Below are 16,115 nucleotides of genomic sequence, written 5' to 3' on the forward strand. Positions count from 1 at the left end.
TCGAGCTAGACTAGAACTAACTACCAACTTGCTATTTTACTAGCACAAAATGAAAATTATTACATATCTGTCCTCTGAACAAAATAAAGTACATACATATAGCGCTGCTACGTATAGAACAAAGCGCTCAAAAAACAAAGCAAAAGAAGAACATGGAAGAGAAAATCAGCAAGAACTGCTGCAAAATCTAAGAAAACAAAATGACTTTAGAACCTTTTCTTATCTTGAAAATACCCACTGATTGTGATTTCCTGATACCAATTGGCAGTCTATTTCAGGTGTAAGGTGCAACATAGGAGAAGGTCTTGCATTCAGCTCAGTCAGGAGGGTGGTCAGCAGCAGAACACAGGCCAGCACGCACAGAGCAGTGCAGGAAACACAATCAGATAGGTACTCAGGAACACTCTTAGCGAGACATTTAAACAGTGACTAAAACTTTTGAAAGTGATGCACTTTCAACAAGGAGCCAGTGCAACTGTTAAAAGTACTGGATGCAACGGCCTACAAACCTATTTTCTTGACAAAATTTGACATTAAATGCAATACAAGTCAATCTTCTGGTGAAATATATGGCAGATGAATAACAAGTCCATTTTCTGAACATTCTACTAGTCTTCTACTCTCCCACACGGGTTACATTTTTACCATCTAGCCAGCCAGGCAGGTATACGTTTAACATTTATCAGCCTGCCATCTATTAAAGTTACCCACCACTGGTGTTTTGACAGGTGTTAAAATATACCCATTACAAGTAATAGACGATACATTTTTTAAGTGAATGGATATAATTATATAGCTCAAATACAGGAGTGCTCCTTCATCCGTTTAAAGAAGGCATAAGACACTAAATTAAAACTGAACCAAAATGAAAAAATTTAAACTGAATCAAAATGAAAAAATAAAATGACATGCAAGAATATAACAAGCTAAAAGAAACATAAATGTAAATATATAATACAACAACTAAAATAAATTACTACTTTGTGACTAAAATAAGAAGGCAGTATGTTTTGACTTCAGGGGGATGGGTAATAGCACACTTACGGTGGGAAAAATACAGCTGTCTGAAAACCATTTTTCTCGCGATCCAGTTTTAGTCACTCAGAAAAAATTATGATGGTGTGGGGCCACATAGGTAATAAAACTTGTTCCGTATTATTTTTCAATAAAAGAAGTTCAAATGTTGGTTTATAATGGTTTCAGGCAAAAAGTGCAGACACTATTACCTTTTGCCTCAGTGCACAGAAAATTACTGAAATTGTTGGTGCATTTAGAATTGGGTAAGTAAATAAACCATGAAAGTGCTCCACCCTTTGAATGAAACACACCACAAATCCCACGCACAGAGAACATACCTGTATACTCTGTACACTGTATCTAAAATAAAGTGAGCAAAATCCTTCAATTCAACTTTCATTTAGACTCTTGTTTGAAAAGTATGACCCCAGAGTATTGTGAAACTATCAACTATACCAATATCCAAGAGGCTCTCACTTATTATTGTATGCATTGCATATGCTATGGAGCAAGCACATACACTGCATGCATGATGGGATATGCCCTCCATCTGCAGTATTCACTATCTACATCCTACACACTGGAATTAAATAGTGATTTCTTACGTTTTACCATTTTACTCAAAATGAAATGATAATGAAAGGTACAATTTTGTGAAGAAAAACAAACATAATTTTTGCAAATTATTTAATACTGCATATTTAATATTACATGCCATAGTATTCACATGACACCATAGGAATGTTAACCCCCTGAGCACTACCTGCCGATCTAACATTGCCACTGATTGGTCAATTACGCGGTATCTTCACTTTAATCACCAATCAGAATAGAGCTTTGCAAATAACATTTTTGTGTGTGGTGAAATTATTCTAACAATGTTGCTGATTGGTCCAATTGATAATGAAAACTTCTTTTGTCCAATAGGCAGGTAGTTCTCATAGGGTTAAAACATTTAAAATATTTGAAACAAAGATACTAAAGAACCGAGAGAAAACAAAACAAAAAATTTCAGAAATCTCACAAAATTACTTCAACTCTTCAATATGGCAAAATAATACCTAAAACAACTAGTACAGTGCATGACTACATGCAGGAATGTTTTTCTAATTTACAATTCAATCATTTCAAACAAATAAACTTTATAACACTACTGAGAGAAAAAAACATTTAAATCATTTCAAACAAAGAAACTATAAACTACTGAGAAACAAAACAATAAAAATCTTTATTGGTTTCAGAAATCTTACCATCTACAAGCATATATGCCTCTAAATGAGTTGGTTTTTTTTATGAAAGACACAAAAGGCTGGCACCCACCACAAATATTGCAAAATCCTTTACATCCACTAATTGAGCAATTTTGAGAAAACATCAAAAAATCATCCAAAAAAGTACAGATATATGGGGGTTTGCAACAAAAACAGTTGTAAGCATCCTGCCAAAAACTGCTTTTGTTGAAAACCCCTTATAAATCAGTGATTTTTTTGATGATTTTTTAACGTGTTCTCAAAATTGCTCTAGTGGATGGAAGGGGTTTTGCAACAAAGCTCTTCAATATTGGTCTTACAATAATACATGTTTTACAGCAGCTTGTATTATAGTTGCCACATGTTTTTGTGGAGGGTGTCTACCTTTCATAAAAAACCCTCTTTAGAGGCATATATGCTTGTACATGGGTTTACAGTATTGGGCTATTTCATTTAAAATTGGAAATATCTTCCACAGGGGTAATGTGGATTTTAAATGGAATATAGCCCATTGCTTCACAGAAGGAATATGAGTCAAGTGGAATGAGCACAAAAAGCTCCATTTGAATTTCATACACACTTTGAGAAAGATTCAACCTGGATCTTCTACAGAGGGAGGATGAGTTTCAAATGGAGCTGCCTAATGTATTCATTCCATTTGAAATTCATACTCCTGCTGTGGAAGATATTTCCAAAATCTTCCACAGGGGTAGTGTGGATTTTATATGGAATAGCCCATTGCTTTAAGCCTTCCTTTTGGCAAAGAAAACTAACATAGTGAATGTTTGTCTAACTTTCATAAAATTGTTTGAAATAAATAAACCAATTCTCAAACTGCCGAGTGAAACAAATACACATACATCACGGACACACATTCACCCTAACATTAACGAATGTATTATTATATGCATTGAAGAGTGCAATTTAGTGAATAAAAATATATGTCCCAAAATGTAACTCTATACTTTGTCCACAATATATATATAGAATATTCATAATTATCTATAAACAGTTCAGTATTTCAGTTTGTACATGTATATATTACATTCATTCTTTGGTTCACCTCAAGTTCGGTAGTGACGTACGTGCGTATTTTGGTGGTCACAGATTCGAATCATGCACATAAAGTTAATTGCGCAGAGCGTATACGCATGCATACAACGGTGGTTTGTTGATACACTTGCGCCGCAATTGCGAAAATCATTGACTTCACTACCAAACTTGAAGCGAACCAATATATTCTTTGGTTCACCTCAAGTTCGGTAGTGGCATCAATGCTTACGCGGTTGCGCTGACAGCTCACTGACAAACCACCCTTGTATAAGGGGGAGTATGCATTGCACTATGAACTTAACAAGCAATTCAATACTGTGCCCAGCGAAATATGCACCTACGTCACTACCAAATTTGAAGCGACCCAATGTATAGTAATAATTTGTCCAATAAAATGTAATATATTTGAAACTGGGTGGTAATATTGGAACAGCTGCAATTTAACTTCATGATATTTTTTATATTTACAATCAGATCATCTATGCATAAATCAAATTGCAAGAAAATACAACTGCTGCGGATGCCAGAAGTTTGAAGGGTCCATCCACAGAAATAGCCCATGGCAAATATGAACTACTCTTACCACCTCTGTGTAACTGTACCATAGACACATGTGTTTGTATCACTCCTGCGATGTGAGCTGTTTCAAATGTCTCCTAGTTTGTGAGTGTTATGAACAAGGACAGATTATTTTTAGCTCTGACTGCATAGTGGGCAAAACACAAATTTTCATCCAAGCCTGATGAATAAATATGACAGGGAGTACGGTTCATCTGACCAGTGGTATAGCATGCAAGAGGAGGGAAGGGGGGGGGCAGTTTCCCCCCCCTTGGAAATCATAGGACATCAAACTCATCTTGTGCAACATTAGGTTTCTGGCTAAACAAATAAAGTTGCTCCTCCACTCGATGTCGGCAGCGGTGTCACCATAGTAACCGCCATGCAAAATCATGAAATTATAGGACATCAAGCTCTCGTGCAACGTTAGGCTTCTGGCCAAACAAATACAGTTGCTCCTCTCTCGATGACGGCGGCGGCGTCACCATAGTCCGTAATCGCCGTGCAAAATTGGACAGCGATGACTCATTTGTTTCATTTCTTTGGAAGTCAAAGTTGGCCACTTCAACATGGCGCATTCTGTCTTTTCGATAGGATTGGACGACAATGGTGATGGAGACAATACTGAAGATGATACCAATGAGGATACCAAACACAAGGCCTGCTGTGATGGATGCTGCTACTACAGGTGCTGAAATGATAACAAAAACAATAAGGTGTGGTTTGCTTAGGCCATCTTAATTTAATAATTCGTCTCAAAGCCCCAGCGTGCATTAGTAAAACTGCACAATAATAGCCTTGATGCGGTCCTGAAGTGGCAAAAACAACCAAGACCTATGTAGTTGGATGCTTCATTATGCAGACTAATTCTCAAAGTACATGTATTAGTTGGTGTTGGTGTTTTACCTACATTAGGCACTATGCTACTCAGGCCCGTACGCAGGATTTCATTTGGGGGGGTGCTGATTTTAAAAAAGTGGACTTTTTTCCAAGGGGAGGGGGGCAATTTTGTCCCAAAATTTGTTCACAAAAGAGTAAAAACCTGATTTTTTTTTATCGCTACGCTCGCAAATTTTGAAATTTGGGACTTTTTGTACACTTGTCCAAATTTGGGGGGGGTGCGTCCCACCCCTGCTACCCTCAAGTGCACGGCCCTGATGCTACTTGTATCATATGTTCCATGTAAAAATTCCAAAATCAAAGCCATCCCCTACCTAGACCAAAATGATATACTTACCAAGTTTAACATCAATACTAGTCTCAGATATCAACAGACTGACATCATTGATAGCTTTCACTCTCAGATGGTACGTCCCTGTGGTGTTGAATCTGTACTTGAAGGTATCGTTACAGAATGGTGAAGACACTGTCCAGATGCATGTGTCATTGTCAATGGTAGAATTGTCTTGGGTGTGGTGTACCATACTCCAACAGAATGACACGGGGACACTGTAATCAATCAGAGTACAGATGGAGAGGCAGATTAAAATAATGTCAATTGTTCATTTAATTGATCTGTGCAAAGAGCTATTTCACTTGAAATTCACACTACCCCTGTGGTAGATTTTGGAAATATCTTCCACAGGGGGATTGTGTTTTTCATATGTAATTGGTTAGGGTTAATCATTTTGAAACCCATACTCCCCCTGTATTTTGACTTTACCTATACCTTCTACAACTGGAGTGGGTATTTCAAATGGAAGTTACACAATTGTCTATTCTATTCAATACTCCTACTCCCTTCTGTGTAGATGACTTTGAGTAAATTTTCCACAGGGGGCGTGTGAATTTTAAATGGAATAAGCCAACCTGACAACCTCTTTTATCAGGCCATGATATAGGACCAAGCACTGGCGGGATAAGTGAAAAATCTGATAAGTGAATTATATGCTTTGAATGTCTGTACTAAGATTGAGACAGCATGGGGTAATAACAATGAAAGCTGGTATTTGAGTGCTTTATGCCATAATTTTGTCCTTCTAAATGCTTCAGTGCATGAAATCAAACTCTCATAGCATTAAAAACATGTTTTCTATGAAGATCACATATCTGGATAACAGAGAGATCCACATAACAGATGTCCAGATTCCAGATAAGGGATCTGCAGGTTAGACTGTAGTAACATTTGATGTCATAGTAAGTTTCAGAATAAATAGTGGGTGCCCTAAGATTGGAATTAGGGTCATGGTCTGATTGGACTATTCCAGTTGAAACAGTGGCGTGCACAGCACATTGCAAGTGGGGGAGGTTGTTCAGTTACCCCGAATGGAGTCTGATTTAAGTGTGTAAGGTGCGGTTTTAGCGTTTCCCCCGAATGACCAACAATATGCCCCCTGCCCCATTCCTTTCGCACGTCACCGAGTTGAAAGCCATACACCACCATATGAAGATATATGATATTAATCTCCAACACGGGGGTGTAGATTTCAAATGGAGTCACCCATTCAGGTAACCTCATTTGAAATTTGTTGTTCTTGTTGTTTCTGTTAGCATCCTTCCTCCACATCCCTTTTCCAAATAACCCTTTCCTTGCAAAAGTTTGTCCAGTCTAAGGTGGGACATGACCTTGTCCATTAACTTTGTTATCTCATACACCCTGACAAAGTCATGTTGCATCTTTCTTTAAATGGTCTCTTAATAACAACCAAAGTATGTTCATGACCTTTGCCTCATGTGTACGATCCATTCATTTTAGTTTAACCATGTTCCAACTTATATGGGCTAGTCTATGCATGTGGACGGATCAATCCTCTGATGGCCTCTTGCTGTCTCTCCATTGGTTACCGGTAAAACAAAGAATTATTTGTAAAATCATTTTATATGCATTTAAATGTCTAAATATAATGGTCTATTGCCATTTGGTCTAATACAGTTTCGTCTAATTTCCGTTTAGTCTATATTCAAATGATTGGTCTATTACCAGAAAGGCTAATTGCCACTTAGTCTAATAATCATATAGTCTAATATTGTTTGGACTAATAACCGGTATGTATTGTCTACTAACCATATAGTCTAATAACCATTTGGTCTAATATTTCTTGGATAACCATTTGGTATAATAACCATTTGGTATAATAACCATTTGGTCTAATAACCGTTAGGTCTAATACTCATATGGTCTAATAACCAGTTAGTCTAATACCATTTTGTCTATTTATTAATAAACTAAATGCTTGTAAGACTAAATGGTGTGTAGACCAAATGGGTACTAGACCAAATGGCTATTAGACTTATTGGTTATAGACCAAATGAGTATTAGACTAAATGGTTGTTAGACTAAATGGTTTTAGACTTATTGGTTATTAGACTAAATGGTTATCGGACCAAATGGTTATCGGTCCAAATGGTTAAAGGACAAAATGATTATTGGACTTAGTGGATATAGACCTAATGGATTTAAACGAAATGGATGTAGACGAAATGGATATTAGACCAAATGGTATTAGACCAAATGGCAAATCCCCTAAATAATCAGGCCCCTACATATCTCATTGATCTTGTCCAGCTACTTCAGGATGCTGCTTCTGGCAGATACAGATACAGACTTTGTTCTATACTGATGCAACAAGACTTGCTGTTCCTCAATCTAAAAAATGAGTCGGAGACAATTCATTTGTTGTTGTTGCACCTCGCATTTGGAATAGTCTTCCCGTACATCAGGGAACCTGAAAACATACTTGTTCCAGGGTTAATTTTTCTGCAATTCTTTTTCTGTATTATTCCTTGTGTATTGCTATACTGTGTTTTTTGTTGCTTTTGTTAGGCGCTGTGTGCTCTGTAGAGCGCCCTATAAGTATTGTGTAATAATAATACTAACCTGCCATTACATGACACATTGTACTGCCCCACTGATCCAACAGACTATACTAACCTGCCATTACATGACACATTGTACTGCCCCACTGATCCAACAGACTATACTAACCTGCCATTACATGACACATTGTACTGCCCCAATGATCCAACAGACTATACTAACCTGCCATTACATGACACATTGTACTGCCCCACTGATCCAACAGACTATACTAACCTGCCATTACATGACACATTGTACTGCCCCACTGATCCAACAGACTATACTAACCTGCCATTACATGACACATTGTACTGCCCCAATGATCCAACAGACTATACTAACCTGCCATTACATGACACATTGTACTGCCCCACTGATCCAACAGATTATACTAACCTGCCATTACATGACACATTGTACTGCCCCACTGATCCAACAGACTATACTAACCTGCCATTACATGACACATTGTACTGCCCCACTGATCCAACAGACTATACTAACCTGCCATTACATGACACATTGTACTGCCCCACTGATCCAACAGACTATACTAACCTGCCATTACATGACACATTGTACTGTCCCACTGATCCAACAGACTATACTAACCTGCCATTACATGACACATTGTACTGCCCCACTGATCCAACAGACTATACTAACCTGCCATTACATGACACATTGTACTGCCCCACTGATCCAACAGACTATACTAACCTGCCATTACATGACACATTGTACTGCCCCAATGATCCAACAGACTATACTAACCTGCCATTACATGACACATTGTACTGCCCCACTGATCCAACAGACTATACTAACCTGCCATTACATGACACATTGTACTGCCCCACTGATCCAACAGACTATACTAACCTGCCATTACATACACATTGTACTGCCCCACTGATCCAACAGACTATACTAACCTGCCATTACATGACACATTGTACTGCCCCACTGATCCAACTGTTGTTTTTGAGCTGCCTGTTATTGTCAAATTACTCACAGCATCTAGGTAGAGAATGTAAAGATACACAATTTAAACAGGAATTTTTTTTATTGTATTTATAATTTCACTAAATAATGTTGCATAAAATATTCTCAATATCAAACATTTGATTCTTACAATGAGGATGAGGCACACCTGAAAAGAATTGATAATTATCTAACCAATCAAAACATAGATTTTAGATATCTTTTAAGGGGGTACTACACCCCTCGATAAATTTGTGTCTATTTTTGCATTTTTCTTAAAAACTAATAACACAGTGGTATCAAAAGTTACGTTTATTATTGGGGCAAGGTATCCAATTACTACACTGGAATTCCAGTGACCCAAGACAAGCGGTTTGTTATTTATGATAATTTTTTCAAAATGCATTGAATTTGAATGCATTTTGAAATCATTAATAGAGTATGACATGAAAACAAAGTATCAATTTTCATATTAAAAATACAAAATATCTTGAATTTTTTAAATTTTTTTTAGGTCAACCATGAATGATCCTAGCATCTAGGTATAGGTCCAGGGACACTCCAAAACCGGAAAAAAATAAACTTAAAAAAAAAAAAAAAAAAAAAGTTTTTTTGAAATTGAGTATCCCACCCCCAATTGTGAAAAATGTTCACATAAAAAACGGGTGGGACTATACTCGGACCAATACGGTAATTGGATTCCTTGCCCCAATAATATACATAAATTTTGTTACCATTGTGTTATTATTTTTTGAGAAAATGCAAAAATAGTCACAAATTTACCACAGGGGTGTAGTACCCCTTAACCTTATAATCCCTTTCAGCCCTACTGGCCACTCTTATAATATCTCTGATTGGCTCAATACATGATTAACCCCTCTTTGTAACCAATGAAAGTAGTTCTTGAATCAGTAGTGCACATGCTTTAATCCACATGCATAGGTAGGCCTAATGTGAAATTGGACTTGCTGCATAGCCCTACAGGATTGGAAAATTTTTAAATCAACAAATTGGAACATAAAAGGGCGATGTAAAGAAATTAGGTGCATATCACTGCCACAAAGTCTAATATATATATAATGTTTTTATGTTACCTACCTAACAGATCAATATAGTAGGTCAAATAGCCAGATTTTTCTGTTCTTTCTTCATCTTGTAAGAATGCTGTTAAGTTGACTTGAACCTCATAGCTGCCTGGTGTACTGTAGTTATATAGGACCATAGGCTGTGATTATAAATTAAACAAACAAAGAAGAAACATGATATTGTCATTATGGGTGATTGCCAAATGCCAATGTTGCGTTTTCACCTTAGATAGCTTCAGCCTTCAGGCAGTTGATATCTTGGTAGCTAGTGTCTTAGCTAGCCACCCGTCTGGCCGTCATTTTAGACGGGGAGTTTGCTCCAGGGACGGGCAAAATTAATGCCATTGACAGATGCTACATTATAATTGTAGGTATTGACAAAGGCTATTGACCTTTTTAGTAATCCAGGTTTGCAAAACAAGGCTATATAGCAGCACATATTTGAACTCTACTTTGAACCCCAAGGGGCTGTAGAAGTCTGGTAAATGTTTTAAAGGTCAAATTGGGACAGGCACATTTATTCAAATGATGGGTAAACCTGAATTTCTAGCTAAGACCCTGTTGGTGTAGCCTCTTGGTTATTTTCATAAACATTTCCATTTTGATTGACAAAACCAAGTGAATTTTTCTCATTATGGTACAATATTTCATCCTTCACATCAGAGGACTTCATCAGGTATGTCTGATATGGTCATCTGATCTACTTTCCTGTAGTGGCGTAACTAGGGTTGGTAGCGCCTAGGGCAAGAAACAAAATTGGCGCTCCTTCCCCACCCGAGAATATCTAAGACGCGGACAGTGGCGTAGCTAGGTGTTGTGGCGCCCAGGGCTAAGCCTAAGGATAATGCCCCCTAATTCCTGAAACAATTGCGTGTGGAACACGCAAAATTTTGGACAAATAAGGCCTACCACTAATTAATTTTGGTAAATAGAGAAGTTGAATATCGGTCTTAAAATGTTCTTTCAATTGATTTTGTGCTGAAATTCTGAAAATTTTGACTTTCATCGCTGGAAGCGCAGAATCAATGTTGATTTGGTCAATTTGACGCCCCCTAAGGGTGGTGCCGGGGCAAGTTGCCACCCTTCCCTCTATTCCCCCTGGTCTCTTTTCCAGTCTTGAAAAGAGGACATTACTTGGTTTTGTCAAGGAAATTGGAAATATTTAATCTAATCAACAAGCCTAATGAATCTATTGGCTGTTGGTTATTTTCTTTTTGTATTTTCTCTTCTCTAGATCTCTAATTTTACCTTTGAGCTACTAAGTCCAAATTAATTTTTGTATTCTACCCTTAATTTATTCTTAATTTTTGTAAACTAGTTTCTGGTTAGACAATAATAAATGCACACAAGGCTTATATTAACCAGGCACCCAGGTTGTTTTTTACCCCATGGTGCCCAGTTTTGGCTCCTGGGTATCCAATATTTTGCACTACAAACTATAGGACCAGGAGCCATTTTTGGGACCAGGAGCTCATTTTAGCACCAGGAGCTCATTTTAGCTCCTGGTCCAGGCATACTTAATATAAGGCCTGAATGCACACCATCTATTTTGAGGTCATTGTGCGAAATCGGCGGGTTTTGTTTTTGGCCGATGTATTTTTGTGAAGGAGCGGTAGCTACCGAGGTAAAATACCAAGGCCCAAAATAAAACCCGACACTTTCATACAAAGAACTCAAAATAGATGGTGCAAAGTTATTATTGTAACTCTTCTCACCTCTACACTGAGTTCTGAATTTCCATCTCCATACAGCCAATCATATTCTATAAAAGCATCTTTGAAGAAGTTGCTGGGGTCGTGGATATCAACAGTCATCTGCACAGATTTCTTGGTGGTTACCAAACATTTATCAGTTGTATTACATACAGTCCCGTCTTGTTGCACGCTAAGTTTGACATTCATGTATTCTATAGAAATCAAAACATGTGGAATTATCAATTATCAGTACTGAAACCTAAACCTTCATATCAAATTTGGTATCAACCTTAGAAGGAAAGTGTATAGAAAATTATTATATAAATTATTTTGCTATAGACTCATCAGACTCTGATTAAATTGGGATGGAACTAGTGGCAACTTTTTAATTTGGCTGTGTTTAAATCAAACAGAACCCCATATAATCACAAAGTGCATACCAAACATTTTTGATAGCGCACTTACTTAAAGTGAAGGTACAAGCTGTGTACATCATTCTATATCAATTCACTGTGTTATGAGCCAAGTTAACAAGTTAAATAAGTTCCCTATTTATGGTTGGTGTTAACCCTGGAATTATGGAAACCTTTGGGCCTCATTAACTTCCTAAATTGTTGGACTAAACTCTAAAGCAGGCCCTCTCGACTGGTGGCGCACGTCACTTGTGGCGCTTGGAGTCAGTTGGAGTGGTGCAAGGTAATTTCAATATTTTTTCACATAAATCTTGAACAAACAAAGAGAAAATACCCAATCTGTGCCTTTAAAAATCTTAAAATCAAGGAGCTTGGGGGGGGCTACCCCCTGGACCCCCCATAAAGCTTCACCACTGTAACATACCTGCTATGTGCTCTGCCTGGTCTAAAGTACCTGGTATATAAAAGTATACATAATTAGAAGAATTGATTTGGGCACAAATACTTGTCTAGTTTCTAAAAATTTATGTTGCCTGAAAAAATTTGGGTCAAAAAACTATTTTCTTCCAAAACTGAGTATTTTTGGCCAAATTTGACTTCAAAGATGGATTCATCAGAACTTTGTCATTCTAAATATGACATACTTTTTATACTTTAACCAACAATTTAGCAGGGTTAGACAACCTTATCTTCATTCCAGGTGGAGTTTACATACCTGTTATCTCTACAGTGGAAATGCTTGTTGCAATTTCTTTCATGGACCCTTTATGCAAAATTCTCAAAAGCATGGTATGGTCTCCCAGATTTTGTGTACAGTTGTACCGTGACGTTGTATTGCACTTGTTTGAGATCAGTTCTGTTGTTGACCAGGTGGGCATCAGCTTGCCGCATTTTAATTCGGACCAGTAGCAGATATATTTGGCACCAGGATTGGGAAGACTGGACACTGTGGCGTAGTATGTGGTGTTTGCACCCAGGATTGTGGGGCCATCATTGACTATTGTTAACATGATGCTACCTGCAGGAAAAAGACAATGCCCATAAATGAAAATAAATCTTGATAGATACATGTATGAATCAGATGCTCTACAGAGCACGTATACTCACCACTATACGAGGGGGTATCAAAAAGTTTTAGTAATCGCCCAGAAGTGAAAGAGCTATATCAATGAAATTTTGTCACTGCAATCACTGGTCCTTATGTACATTATGGTCCGAAAATGGTCTCATAGGTACAAATGTATGTTTACTTTTTTACAGGTGGCACTAGATGCCCATAACCTGCTTCCCCAGTTATTGCACATAAACTGCAAGATTGATAAAATTGAGGCAAGCCGCATTATTAAGATCCTGCTTTTGAAGGGTTGCAGTCAGTGTCCGAAATAAGGAAAATATGGAGGTTGTCCCGAGGACAACTAAAGCATAAATTCTGCTTGTCCTCAAAACATTTTGGTTTAAATTGGTTATCCTCAAAATGTGTCATATTTTAGAGGTAAAATATAGTGGTTGTCCAGGGGATAAGTACATAGCTCAATATGGTTGTCCCCAGTGATTTTTGGACAAGAGGACAAGAGGATAAGTGCTTATTTCGAACACTGGTTGCAGTGCCTAGAAAATTGATGATGAAATGAAAGTAATCTTCGGTGGTGATTGTGATACATGTATGTCACTGTCGCTTTTTGGAAAAGGAATTTTTTATTTCATCACAGATTTTCTGTGCACTGTAACCCTTAAAATGGAACTTAATCATGCTGCATACATGTAGTGCATGCCTCAATTTTCTCCATTTTGCTGGTTATGCGGTTACATAGGCAGGTAGTGACATCTAGCTCCTGTAAAAAAAATAAACATACTTATGAGACCATTTTTGCACCATAGTGTACATAAGGACCAGTGATTGCACTGACAAAATTTCATTGATATAGCTCTTTCACTTTTGGGCGATTTCTAAAATTTTTGATATCCCCTCGTATATTCACTAAAACTACCATTATTGTCAAAAATCAGAAAAAATAGTATGTTTTACCAGAACTCAAACCAAATCAGGCCAAAACTTTGACTCTTTGTCATTTTTGGCTAAAATGTCATTTTCAGTCCAAAATTGGCCTCATTTGGTCATGAATTAAAAAAAATAAAAGCCAATATCAAAAAAAAAAAAAAAAAAAAAAATAATAATAATAATTTAATAATCATGGTGGAAGGATAGAAAAAAGCAAAAAAACAAACAAAACCCAACAACAACATAAACTACAAAAGTCAAATACCGATATTGGCTTTTTACTTTTTCTATATACAATGTAGTGATAGTGTGTTTACAAAAAATTTAGGCAAATAATCAAATATGTTTGTTTTTACCACAACTCTGTGCTTTTATTTTAGATTCCTTGCATTAATAATTGACTCGACCAACAGTCTCATTCTCCTTTTTTCATAAAAACTGAGATTTTGGTATCAAATGAAAGCTCATATTTTTCCTATTATCCCAGTGAAGTAAACCATGCAGACGCACCGGACTCGGGTTTTTACAATGTAAACGGTGATAAATAAACAGCGAAACTTGATTGACAACCTTTCAACAAAGAAAACAAGCTAAGGATCATCCAATTCATATGATTATTTCATGAGGAATGTCAGTTACCACTCAAGCCTTACAAGAATCAGTGATTTCGCTGAACATTGACCCTGTTCACATTGGAAGATTTCTTCATTCGACGAAGATAAGTTAATCTCGATTAACTAATTAAGCATGTGTACACATTACGCTGAACGATGATCGGACTGTACACATTTCATGAAAATTAATGAAGCTCGAACGAAGCTATTAATGCCCGGCTAATATTTAAGCTGGCGCCCGGCGAAGGTCACTTGTCACATGACGACTTTCCTTCATCGAACGAAGCGAGCATACACATTACAAAATTAACTTTGTCGAATGAACTATTTCTTCGTCAAAACAACCTTTTTAGCTCCGTTGAACGAAGCAATTTTAATATTCGTCAAAGGAAGAAAAGTGCGTACACATTTGGAAAAACGATTTTAAATCTTCGTTCGAGGTTCGTCGAAAGAGGAAAATCAGCAACAACAGAATAAAATGACAATGTTGAGCCGTTACTAGCCGCTACCTCCAACTGAATTCAACATGTAAACAAACAAGTTTCAGGCATGACGAATCCTATGCGCTCATGCGTAACATGATTTTGTTAACATGTGTTTGTGTATACGCTAAATCCTGTACATTGTAAAGTTGTTTTCTTTAAACTTCTGTGGTCATGCCTTTGCTCGAGAAACACTAGCCACAAATTTGCTCACGGATGCGCATCCGTGAGCAAATTCGTGGCTAGTGTTTCTCGAGCAATCGTGCCTATGCGTATCGCGTACACACAGGAAAGATAAACAATCACGCTGATTGGCTGATCAACGCACTTGACAACAAGTCGGTTGGCCCATTGGTTGTCTGGTCGGCGCGTATTAGGCGACCTTGTCACTGTTACGCGATCGCAGTTCACCAGCGCGTACCCCGACCACGGAAGTTTAAAGAAAACAACTTTACAAAGGTATAGGAAGAGTCCTAATTTATTTTAAAATTATACTTGCCTGGTTTTCTTCCAGATTCAACATTGAGGTTGTGTGGCTGTATGTTTTCATGTTCATGTACAATTTGTACCACGGATGATGAGCTCAAGGGTAAAATAGCAAAGCAAAGATATATGAAAACAAACATGTACGTGTCAAACCGCATCATGACATAGAATCATGACGTGTTTAGAAAGTTGATAAGCATGATAAGCTCAGGGCCCCTGATACTTTGTTGTCAATCCGTTTTTAAGCTTATCAATATCAAACGTCATAACATGCGTTAAAACTAATGATTTTCACACTACATCTTGAAGAGTACACAGCATTCATCATGGTCTCTAATCTACTAAATCAGATGCTATAATCTAGGAATAGGTTTCCAAATGAATTTCACTTTCAATCATGCTTTTAATTCAGTATTGCGGATGTGCTTCGTTTTCTTCCTGTGCAGGGTCGAAATCTTAGAACATGTGACTAGACATGTGACGTCTTTCCGTATTTTAGACTTGCATCCAGTCCTCAGTACTATAGTGGGAATTCCAATTGAATGAACGCAGCTTTCAATAGCGTGACGAATTTTTGCGTACACTGCGCGATGTACGCCAGCGTGTGCGACTGTGCGTGAGTAACGCGAAAGCGAATCTAACCATGCCAACACACTCATGATTGGTTAGCATTGTATCCAA

The 16,115-nt window shown here is 37.4% G+C and overlaps 1 protein-coding gene across 1 annotated transcript; it reads right to left on the reverse strand.

Moving 5' to 3' along the window:
- Window positions 1-785: 785 nt before the first annotated feature.
- Window positions 786-15,879, reverse strand: LOC140165065 (uncharacterized). The gene is made up of 7 exons (XM_072188486.1): window positions 15,448-15,879; window positions 12,569-12,871; window positions 11,462-11,652; window positions 9,760-9,886; window positions 8,613-8,697; window positions 5,116-5,327; window positions 786-4,569 (listed from the first exon to the last, which is right to left on the reverse strand). Exons 1-7 carry the CDS (start codon window positions 15,593-15,595, stop codon window positions 4,277-4,279), a joined length of 1,359 nt encoding a protein of 452 aa, XP_072044587.1. The 5' UTR covers window positions 15,596-15,879; the 3' UTR covers window positions 786-4,276.
- Between the last annotated feature and the right edge of the window lie 236 nt (window positions 15,880-16,115).

The sequence above is a fragment of the Amphiura filiformis genome, chromosome 11 (assembly GCF_039555335.1).
Source record: "Amphiura filiformis chromosome 11, Afil_fr2py, whole genome shotgun sequence".
Lineage (NCBI taxonomy): Eukaryota > Metazoa > Echinodermata > Ophiuroidea > Amphilepidida > Amphiuridae > Amphiura > Amphiura filiformis.